This window comes from Eleginops maclovinus, chromosome 12, assembly GCF_036324505.1.
Source record: "Eleginops maclovinus isolate JMC-PN-2008 ecotype Puerto Natales chromosome 12, JC_Emac_rtc_rv5, whole genome shotgun sequence".
NCBI classification, from domain to species: domain Eukaryota; kingdom Metazoa; phylum Chordata; class Actinopteri; order Perciformes; family Eleginopidae; genus Eleginops; species Eleginops maclovinus.
The window spans coordinates 7,097,610-7,109,663 of NC_086360.1; the positions used below are offsets into that span (position 1 = coordinate 7,097,610).

The window sequence follows — 12,054 nt, forward strand, 5'->3', positions numbered from 1 at the left end:
GATAGGACGGTAGCACAAGGGTTAAACCAGTTTTCCCAGTTGCCATTGAGTTGGCTCAGTCATCAATGATTCTCTAGGTCATGTGATGATAAAACGACCAATGAGAGACGGGATTGACTGATAGGGAGAAAACTAACAAGTGAACCTTGAGTCGAGATCTTTTTTTGGTTGAACATTGTTAGTCCTTTTGTTTAAGCACTACAGTTAACTATGAGGCTTCCATTAAGTTGTAGAAATTAAAACAAATATATATCAGCCAAGTTGGAGAATATGCATTTTCAAGTAAAGGTCAAGCCCCAGGACATTGGCTCAGTAACATCACGCTAAATCTGCTAAGGTTTGCTCTTGTCATGATTAGTTGGTTAGTTATCAGGTTTATGTTATATGTTTAGTGTTTAGTACATGTGGAGATGTTTTATTCACATGTTAAGTTAGTCACCCTTTTTTGCCTTTGCCAACATTACCTTCTTAAAGAGTAATTTTAGTTGTATATTTGTTTCCTTAATTTGGTAAACACTTTTGTTTCTGTACTTTTGTGTCGAGTCGTGCATTTGAGTCCAAATCATTTTGTAACGTTCCTGACAGGATCCTACATTTCCCATGATGCAACTCAAACAATATGCCCCTTTAAAGCAAGCATTATCTAAACGTTTTTGTGGTATTGCTACAGTATGTAGATCATTAAAACCCAGAAACACCCACATCCATTCTGTCAAAAAACTCTAGAGCTGCATATGCATAAAACCTACACTATTATACTCCATTGCATTACTTTCCTGTACGTATCTTATGTTCTGTTTTTACCATATCTGTGCATATTCTAGGGTTTCATTTGGTTTATGACTTTTTTCTGCTATTACAGTTTCCCAGGGGGGATTAATTCCTTTTCAACTCCTCTCACCTTATCAACGGTCTCTCTGGGGGACATAGTAAAGTACAGCAGCAATTTAGTGTGAGTCCAAAAATTGGGGCTTCGACTGTGGCTCCATCTGTAGCTGTGTCCTAATCCACAACATCATCACACTGTGACAGATGGCAGTGGCACCGCAGGGAATTCAACCCGGGATTGTGTGCTTACGAGTGTGACGTAAATAGAAATGTGGAAATAATTCCGATGAGGATGCAGGTGTGACCGTGTACATGCACACAGGAGTAGCACTGTGTCACCTGTGCTCATGCACAAACTGTACATCTGTTCATGTTCTGGTTTGTAACTTTACACGGGCCACAGCGAGAAGGAAAGAAACAACCTCCCAGCTCCTCACAATGCTAACAAAACACACACACACACACACACACACACACACACACACACACACACACACACACACACACACACACACACACACACACACACACACACACACACACACACACACACACACACACACACACACACACACACACACACACACACACACACACACACACACACACACACACACACAGAAAGGCCTCACCTCTGTAGGTGTTTTCAATGAAGCCGTACTTTGGAGGACTGATAATCCAAATCAGCAGGTCCTTCCTGGGTGTGTCCAGGTCCGACACTAGGATGTGATTGGTAGACAGCTGCACTCGGCCACCTTCCTGGACCTAGACAACAGAAACTACATTAAGCTCTGTTGTTCCTGTGGCCTGTACCATGAAGCAGGATTTGGGGAAAGCAAGGAACTTCAGGGTTAACTCTGGATTTACAGTCCTACGATGGTGGTTCACTTCTTACAAGGGTAGATCTCCATGGTAACTTAAGCTGAATCAAAGTCAAAAGACAGATGCACTGATTCTCAAAATAACATCATACAAATTCAAAGAAGTTTAAAGCTCTAAAGTATCCCAGGCAAAAGGAAACACAGCTTAAATGCAGAAGGACCCGTGGCAATAAATCCTGGACTGTATGAAGAATATCACTGCACAAAACATTCTGTCATTACAGCTGCGGTAAGCAGGCTTACTTTATGCATCGTAGGAGCGCTTGGCATGATTGAGGTTGTCACTTTTATTTCAGCCAGATAACACAAAAATATCCAAGGTATGTTTAACCGGTTTCGTGGTGTGGATCATTTTTGTACTGCCGATGTTTGAGGCAGGTTCTGAAGCTGGTTTATCGTAACAGAAGTAAAGATCAGGCTCGTAATATTCTAGACTTTTACTTTATTCTCAGAAGAAATGGTCCTGACTCAAATCTCCATACTTTAAAGATGCCCTATTATGCTTTTCTGGATTTTTCCTTCCCTGTAGCGTGTTACTGAGGGGTGTCCACACTTTTTTCACTGAGGGCCACATATAGAAGAATATATAAGGGCTGCGCCACTTACTAGAGGTTAGGTATATTGCATCGTAAGTTAAGTTATAATTTAGTAAAATCAAACAAATGTAGGTACATTATGTTTGATACTTGATAATGCTTTAAGAACAGCCTACATCACAGCTCATCCCTTAAAACAGAAGTCTCAGATTGCTTATAATAAGGGGAAATATGAAGGGTGTATTTCAATGTTGTTAGGGAAATAAGTTATTGGGCTTTTTTTTACCAACTAAGATTTGCTGGAAAATGTTTTCAACTTGAATTGACTGAATTTATTATTATTTTAAAAGAGGGCTTATTAACACATGAATACTGTGTTATATATGTTTACATATATTACATACATATATTTAAGAAGTCCAATATAAGAAAAGAACAGGTCTCAGGTGTGGGCCATATTACATTATACTTTTTTAATTTGCTGAGTGTCAAAATGGACAATCCCTGTGTTACCTAATATAGGTGTTTTTGCATGTAAATGGTGAGCAAAGGCTAAAATACCAAAGTTCTGCCCAGAGGGAGTTTCTATTTACTAGCACTTCAACACATTGTAAATGATAGGCTAAAGGGTGGGACACCTCTTAGTGCCATGCCAGCTAACCAATCGGAGCAGACAGACAGAGGGTGAAAGGAGGTGCTGCAGCACAGGCAGTATGAGACAAATAAAGAGCTTTTTGAACATTAAAGCATGGAGACACGTCACAGTAGAGGCACAAAATACAATTGTGAATGTGGGTAAAGCAGGGCACATTAAATGTTGCTTCCGCCTTTACAATGTTGTTTTTTTTCATTTTCCAACATTACTCAAACTGTTAACAGGTGTAACCACTGCAGAAGTCTCACTTAGTGCTGTATTTTGAGACTGTTTTCTCCAAGGGATGTTTTTTCAGTTTTCTCACAGAAGAAACACCTTCCAGCTCACCAAAGGAGAGGTTTTAAAGTAAAGACCTTTGATATTTTACTTTATATCTTTCAAGAAGGGCAGCTCTACGGTGCTTATTTAGGACTAATCTCATAGGGAGGGTCTGAGGGAGCACCAGTGTTACCCTCATTAGGTCTGACATTTATTCTCCTTCTCCTCCACCACGTTCCTCCACACAGCTGGGGCTCGCTGTGCTGCTGTGCATTCTTCAAGAAATATTCCAAGTTGTTTAACTGCCAAAGCAAAAATAATGCAATGTTGTAGGACGTTTACTAACTGGGAATAGTTAACTAGGACTGGGGAAAAAATCCAGTGGGATAATTTATATTCTTTTAGTAGAAAAAAAACCAATAACGTCTTTACTGATAAAAACAAGCACAAACAATTTAAACTACTAATGAATGAATCTGGTCATTATTTTCCCAGTTATCATTTTTTTTGTTGTAATCTGTAAAAATATTGAACAATTAAGAAAAAAGTGACACCATCAGGTTGTTTGTCCAACAAACAGTCCATACCTTCACCTTATTACTATTTTACATTATTAAAGAGAACATATAAGCCAATTTTAGGTTCATATTTATACAGTGGTTTCTGCCTCTACTGTGTCATGTCTCCATGCTTTAATGTTCATAAAGCTCTTTATTTCTCTCATACTGCCTGTGCTGCAGCAGCACTTTTCACCCTCTGTCTGAAACCAGAACCCAGTCTGCTCTGATTGGTTAGAGGGCCAGCTCTGTTGTGATGAGTCAACTGATAAGAGATGTGTCAGTAATATCTCGCCCCTTTTCATATCGCGTACAATGTGCTAGAGCCCATTAGCATGACTGTTACATAGTGATGTCACTTTGTAGCGGAAGTCAACAAAGGAGTCCAAACAGGGGGAGAGTCTACAATCCTGACTGTTACATAGTGATGTCACTTTGTAGCGGAAGTAAACAAAGAAGTCCAAACAGGGGGAGAGTCTACAATCCTATATAACACACTATAGGAAAGGGAAAACCCACAAAAGCACAATAGGACACCTTTAAAAGCAAAGCTTTCAAGCTGGAACCAGAACCACTTTTTCTCTCAATCACCTATTGATGAGTCAACTAAAACAAATCATATTTTAAAAGCTCTGCATATGTTTTGCGTGAAAAAATCTTGAAGTGTAAAGTGCCTAAAGCTGTCAGATGATTGTGGTGAAGTATAAAGGCAGTGGTGCAGTGGGATGGTGCAATGATCCCCGGTCAGGGGAGCACAGGTTCAATTCCCACTGCAGTCAGCATGTCATTGTGTCCCTGGGCAAATTGATCCTGTAGGAACTGCCACAGTAAGTCGCTTTGGATAAAAGTGTCTCACAACTAACATGTAATGTAATAATATAAAAGTTTGCAAGTAGCTTAAAGGTGACTTTAAGTAAATGTTGTTAGTGACATTCCACCACTGTCACTAATAGTTGCTGTCTGAGGGACAAAACAGGAGAGTGTGCGATGGTTTCCTTTGCTTCATTTGTCCCGTTAATGACTTTTATGGCAGCTGCTGTGAAAATAACTAAAAACCTGTTTGAGGATTTCTGTCTCTTAGGATCCGGCAGGGTAATGGAGAGGAAATAACAGTGTGCAGATTGTGTGTTTAAAACCGTTAATACACTTTACACCAGCCATCAAATTGTAATCTTTTAATATATTAGGATAACTTTAAAAGTGAGCCAATGTGAGAGCTTGTTCCTCTGTGCTTTTTTCAGTGTACATGTGTGTATGTGAGTGTGTGTCTACCTTGATGCCACTGTTAACTGTCACCACGGGAGGCTGTCTTGGCGTGGAGGTAACGGTGATGGTGCACATCTGGTTGTCGAGGCGATTATTGTCACCGTCGTAAACAACAAAGTGGAAGATGTCGGTGATCGGCTGGCTGCCCGTCTCTATGGAAGTAATGTACCTGTAGATGGAGATAATGGTTTATTTTGTCGTCTAAAAAAGAATGACATGTTGTTTAATGACTTATTTGTTGACGCAAGTATTATCTTTTAATGAATACATAAATATCTGTTCATGTATCTAATCCTGGACTGATGGGAAAGCTTTTATATTAGCCCTCCCACGACGATGCAGCTACTAATCTCTGCAAAGCTCTTATAAATTGAAAAGTATACCGGTGTACTATTCTCTAATCACTTTTAAATCTTCTAAAACAATTCCCGGCTCTTGTTTGTACGAGACAACACCGCAGAGACAAAAAGTAATACGGGTGATTTAAAGTTAGCCCCCGGAGAGCGTCCTTTGCTAAAGCTAATCAGGGCCTGCATTATGGAAATGAAGCAGTTGTATAATTATATTTAATCTCCTCTCTTATGGGACCCCAGTACCTCTTGCAGGTAATTTCAGAATGTTGCTAATTGGCATTGCTTGTGCCAACAGGCTGAGAAGTAATGGGGCAAAGGATACACTATTCCTGCTTATTTACGCGTTAACTTATTGGCTTTTTGTAACTTTTGTAAAACTTTCGTCTCGTGAGGAGAAATGTTAGATTGAAGGAAAAATAAATGTCTCCATAAGCCATAACCATGCCTCCACTGCGGTGGTGCCGAGAGGAACAGAGCTTCAATCAGAGAATTTGATCGTGATAGCAACGCGGCCTGAAGAACCCTATACAGTATCTCTGGCAGAGCGGAATCAACAGCAGACTTTCCATTAAACAGCCTCTTTATTAGAGGTTCACACAACACATCACTCGTTATGCTCTTGACTTCCATATAAGCGGTTTTCATGTTTTCACTTTTGTTGAAGGACTCCTCTGAAAGCGCTTTTGAAGAGGGCTGTAAGATTTAGAAAAAATAACAAGTAGCTATTACATCAGCTGATATTGTTACTGTACAGAACAAGGTTTCTTTTTATTATTAAAGAGGACATATTTTGCTAATTTTTTGGTTCATATTGCCTGTGTTGCAGCACCTCTTCACCCTCTGAGTCTGCTCTGATTGGTTAGCTTGCTGGTTCTGTTGTGATTGTTCTATCACGTACAATGTTTTGGAGCACTATCCAATGGAAGCGCGAGTCTGCAGTATCATAATACTTAATCAAGATTATTTTCTCATATTGTGCCTTTACCAAATATTGCGCTGACTGAGATTTAAATATTGCACTTGTCCATATTGCCATTTCAATTTTTTTTTTATTGTGAAGCCCTACGTCTGGATACATCTTGGATACACTCAACATGTCTGCAAGTCAACTTAAATTTACGTTTCTGAGAAATTTGGATGGCGGAGAGGTCTATTGTTATTTCCGCACTTTTTTACACTCCTTTTTATTGATTATATAATAACCATCGTTCCTAAACCGTGAATTAAGTTTCATTCCGTTAATACACTGTAGTTAAAAGAATAACAAACAATAAAATGATATTTAATAAAGTAAACTCATTATTAGTACTGCCACGGTTTATGTCATTTTAACATATTTTATATAATAAGAAATAGTTTTTGTATGATATATTGTATAATAGCTGATCAAATTAAGTGAAATTGAACTATTCATAAACATTATATTGCTGATCATATTCTTACATTTTATTTACTATATTAAGTATTTGAGAATGATATAAAAAGATTTGTAAACCTTTTATAAATCGTTTATAATACAACTATAAATATTGGATGAGTAAATGGACCAGACATTTTTTTTTAAACTATTGACATACATTTGACTGAATATAAACGGCAGTGATGAATGACTTAGTTTGGCTTTGATCCACTATCATTGTGCTTAAATAAGTCGTCAATGAGAGAGCTGATCATAGAATTCTTTGAGCATTTTCTTCACAAGCTAAAAGGGTTCAATCGCTCTCTTCTCTCCCATGGACCCTCATGAACCTTTATTGCTGATAGAAGAAGTGCATCTCAAAACAACTGAGGGTTTTTGAAAGTTCTTTTTTGGTTAATAGCTGCAGGGTTTTTATGCTGATATCCTGTTTTATAAGCCACTGAAGTAGAATTTTAACCATCATGGGAAAATAAATCCCTGCACTGAAACCCTGGATTTTCTTTTGGGTTTCAGAGACCCTTGCTTTAGAAGCTAAAAAAAATAAATACCATATCCCATTGGAACATATGTGGTCACAGCTTTTTGATAAGCAAAAAGGAGATGGAACACACTCCAAGTAATAACAACAAAAGTTAAAAAACACATGGCTGCCTGTTGACTCTCCTACCTGATCTGTTGCTTGCTGATGTCCTCCATGGTGAAGGAGGAGTACTCCCTGAGCTCCTGGTGCTCCTGCTGGGAATGGCTCCTGGTCAGAATGCCGTACATCGGCACCGAGACCAACTGGATCTGAATCTGGTTATCTGGGGACGTGTTGTCCTATGAGAGACACAACCACGTCACAACTACAGCTTTGAAGAACTGTTGTTTTCGTCATGAAATTATTCTGTCTCTGCCCTACATAAAGAGCAAAACAACTACAATTTACCTTAAAACATGTTAGTGTTATCCCAAACTCATTGAAACAGCTAAACAAGGGGGCAGTGCATAGTAAAACCAACAAATAGGTGTTGACGTTAAGTTTTAGTTTAGTTTCAATAAAAATAGTCGGCAGCTGGCGGTAAACATAACAGAAACCTGACGAAGACAACAGTTTAAACTTTTTTAAGGTTTTGTAAAATTAAGGTAAAAGGAAACAAAACTGACTGCCAATAGTAACTCACTGCTATAATAATGGATGTATGTAAAAAAAGAAGCTATAGTGTAATAAAAGATACAATGTATGTCAATGTTATGTATGTCAATGTTTCAAAGAGTGCTTGTTTGCTAAGCTTGACCCAGGAGATGAACATCCTGCTAAAAGAAAGTGATGGATATTACATAAAAAGTGCTAACTGCTATTTTTTTATTTAGCACAGATCTATATATTTACACAATTAAAATGACATATGATGACGTGTATCGAAAGACATCTTTAGTCACCAAAGATAAATACTGCTGACTCATGCTTTACATGCTTCGACTGGGCTTTACTAGCATTTATCTCCCCAAAAACAGCATGAAATAGCTCTTAAGAAACTCATTGACATTAAGAGGAATGTAACCAGGATAGAAGCCTAACCCTATCTAATAAAAAAAAATCTATACTGTACTATCTAGAAGAGGCTAACCGCTACAGCTAGCATTGGTGTCCTGGTAACTCACAGTGTACGCCAGGTGTGAGCGCCTGATCACAGTGCTGCTCTTCTGGCCCACTTCCAGAGACAGCGTGGCTGCCGGGTCCCGCTGTGGCCCTTCCCCACCGACGTCCAGCACCACCACTTGCACCACTATGAGTGCCATGGAGATGCCATCGCTTACGGAGAAGGTGATGGCGTCGTCCTGGGTGGCGAGGTTGGTATGTCGGTATAGCAGAACGTTGCGTGTGATGTCGCTGAAGGTGAAGATGTCACCTGAAGGGATAGAGAAGGTGTGTGACTTTGCTGTTTCGACAAATGTGTAACTACGGAGTTTACTGTACATCGCAGAGTTTACTTTGTTTGATAGAGTTTAACTGTATAACTCCTGAGTTTAATATGTAGCTATGTACAGTGTGTCAGAAAATCTGCCAGTCATGTTTCGGGGTGTTGACGGACACATTTATAACAGAATAACAAGTACAATATTTAAAATCCTAAGAGAGATGTCTTTTTAAAGGCAAAAAAAACCAAATCCCGCTTTTCTATATTTGAGTCTTCACCTAATTTTTCATCCATGGCAATTAAACTCAAAACAACCAGAATATAACTCTTAACAACAAGGTGAGGGCGTGTGCTTCTGAAAGTAGAGAAGTTTCCATCATATACTGTAAGTCATAAGGTTCTGTTCTGAACTTTCACTAAGAGATCTAATATACATACAAACACACATATTTTTAGTCCTGCCAATCACTTGTTGTGATGTTGTAGGTTTTAAGGCGTTGGTGTTTGGAATAAAAAATCATTAACATCCTCCAGTTTTAATCTTTCAGAACAGCTGAAGGAAATACTCATAGCAGATACTTTATTTCTTTCCCCACATTGTGTCATTTTATTCTGTGTGTTACATCATTTATGTGTGTTTATCATCTCACCATTGGTCATGCTTGTGTGTGTGCTGCCATCGGTCTTAATCAGCTCTCCGTTGACGGGAGCCTCCACCAGCTCAAACTCCAGCTCATCAGGAGCTGTGTCAGCATCGCTCACTGCCAGCTGCTGACCGCCTATGTGCGCACACACACGCACACGCACACGCACACACACACACACACACACACACACACACACACACACACACACACACACACACACACACACACACACACACACACACACACACACACACACACACACAGCTCTTTCTTCAGGATTGTTGCTCATCAGGGTCGTACTTCAGAGCTCATTACCTCGCAGAGACCACTTCATCACTTACTGGACCTATTCCTCTTACTGTTTCTTTTCTTGAAATTATCGGTGTATAAAGAGACCCGAATACAGCGTTGGAGTCAGAGCCTTGTTTATTCCAATCATAGTTGCTCAGTGCTACATGAAGCCAAAAATGGCCTGACCCTCTATAACAAAAATATGCGGGTCATCAGGGGTCATTCGGCTATTTTCCACAACAATAGATCCACGCACAATTGTGTTCCTTAAGCCCCGCCTTCAATCCGCTCCATCACTGAGTCACGTTCGATCTTGGCTCAATCAAATAAATGGAAAGGGGAAATACATCTACCTTTTAGTTTAAATAAGGGCTTGCAAGTGTACTGTGAAGTCAATTTACCAACAAAAAAACCCCCATGATGTTCTTAAAGAGGGTTGGCAGATTTGTTGCCTGTTTGGCACTATTTGTCTATGTAGGCTTGCCATAGCTCCTTGTTCTATCAAAATCTATGGAGAACAACCGTTGTTTTCCTTCTGTTCATCCATTTATTCCTGCTGAACCCTGAGGACTTACATGTCTTCAAGTAGTCCGCTATCTTCTGTTTAACTATTTAACTGTGATACTTGTTGAAAAAAGCTGATAATTAGGTGTAAAAACTTTAAAACAATGGCTATGCTAATCAAGCTAGCATTTAGCGGGAATTTCAATGTTGAGTTAGCATTATTGCTAATCCTTAGTCAGCTGCATGCAATGTTTAAAAATCCAATTTTTGCCAAGCTAGAAATCTTTCATACATTCCAGTAAGGGCAGAATGGCTTAATTACAGACGCCCAATTCTAATGTAAGTCAATGGGGGGAAAACATTTTTTAGATCCCATTGGCATTACGTGACTGACAAAGAAGTTGTCGTACCACTATAACAATGTGCTTCAATGCACGGCTCACTTCCTAGGGGTTGTGTGTGTGTGTTTGTGTGTGTATATTCTTCTCTTGCCTATGTTGGCCTCTCCTCCCAGGCTGACCTCCAGTAGCGGGTCCAGGATCTGGAACACCGGTGGCTGCTGATGGTTCGACAGCAGCAGGATGGCAAAATCCAACTCAGGAGTGGTGTGTTCACCGTCAGACACTGTGACACACATTCAGTAAACAGGAGCAGAGAAAACACACACAGCAAAATCATATAAACAAAGACTTTCTGAGAAAAACACACACACCTGATATTAATTATCTCCAAAGCTGCTTTACTTAGGATTATTCTAAATGAGTAATACTGGGAGGAAAAACTAATCAGTTTGTTCCAGTTGAATCACTTAACACAGGTTTATTCATTTGGGAAAGAGAAGAAAACACAGACGATAATAGGAGCTTCAATTAAACATTTCCACAAATCAATTAACCAAACTGCGGAAACAATTGACCAGGGATTAAGGTGGAAACTTGTTACACAAATAAAATGTTTTTTGTCTGCTTCATTGGCTGCACTTGGCACTTCCACAAGAAAAAAAATCAGCTAACAAAAGCCAACTATCACATTCAGATATAAAAAGATAGTGTGTTATGTTGAGAAAATTGGTTTAACTGATTTGATGTATTAACAATTTTTTCAAATGTTCATGCAAGTCTTCCTGGTGAACTATTAACTAGTTTGGTCTGATAAGGGAAATTAAGAGTTGGATGTGTCGACATACTTAACACTCATCCAATTAGGTATTAAACTACTCATTGCAATTAATGGCCCCTTTTACAGAGTGGCTAATACTCTGCATGTAAGCAGTGTTTTGCTTTTGTTGTTGCAATTAAGTATATATAAAAGGATTTCTATACACATTCCTGATCTAAACAGAACCATAAGTAGTATTTTAGGGCTGCAAATGATGAATTTTGTTTTACTGCTAAGTCCAGTGGTGTGTGATCAGGGGAGGCATAGAGAGCCTCACCTGTCATATATGGCTGGATCAAAAAGTAAAAAAATTATGCCAATTATTACCATTGAAATGCAATGAGTGAGGCAGTGTCCAGCTCAGCCTCCCCTCTGATTGAAACTGTATTGAGCACGGTAATGCCTGTTACAATCTCTGTATTTTTACCAAAGTAATGTAGACCCTTTCATTACATGACCTCGCCTTCCATGTATAAAGCGAGGTCGATAAATAGGCTTGCCGGTCTCATTATAAAACAGAAAGAAAAAAGCACTTCGAAAAAGCACCAGGTGAGGCAGTGACCACATTGCCTCACTGAGGTGGGGTTGTCTGAGAATATGTAACTGACGCTTGCTCTCAAAAAAAAGTCAAAGTCACCGATATCGTTGTCCAGAAGGTAGACCACTGGACTTTATTTACAAGTAAGGGTTAGACCATATACATTTTTCATTTGTGTTCAATGCATTTAAATAGTGGAACTGAATATTCTTATGAAACTAAAATCAAATCCTTAATGTAGCTGTAGGCTTATGCATGTGC

The 12,054-nt window shown here is 39.1% G+C and overlaps 1 protein-coding gene across 1 annotated transcript in view; it reads right to left on the reverse strand.

Moving 5' to 3' along the window:
* Positions 1 to 12,054, reverse strand: part of fras1 (Fraser extracellular matrix complex subunit 1) — a 245,586-nt gene that overhangs the window by 42,886 nt on the left and 190,646 nt on the right. The window contains exons 35-40 of the mRNA XM_063898177.1: positions 10,590 to 10,721; positions 9,306 to 9,434; positions 8,399 to 8,646; positions 7,422 to 7,573; positions 4,988 to 5,150; positions 1,461 to 1,593 (exon numbers count right to left, since the gene is read on the reverse strand). Of these exons, the coding sequence (XP_063754247.1) occupies positions 1,461 to 1,593; positions 4,988 to 5,150; positions 7,422 to 7,573; positions 8,399 to 8,646; positions 9,306 to 9,434; positions 10,590 to 10,721 (957 nt within the window). The remainder of the gene's footprint in view (positions 1 to 1,460; positions 1,594 to 4,987; positions 5,151 to 7,421; positions 7,574 to 8,398; positions 8,647 to 9,305; positions 9,435 to 10,589; positions 10,722 to 12,054) is intronic.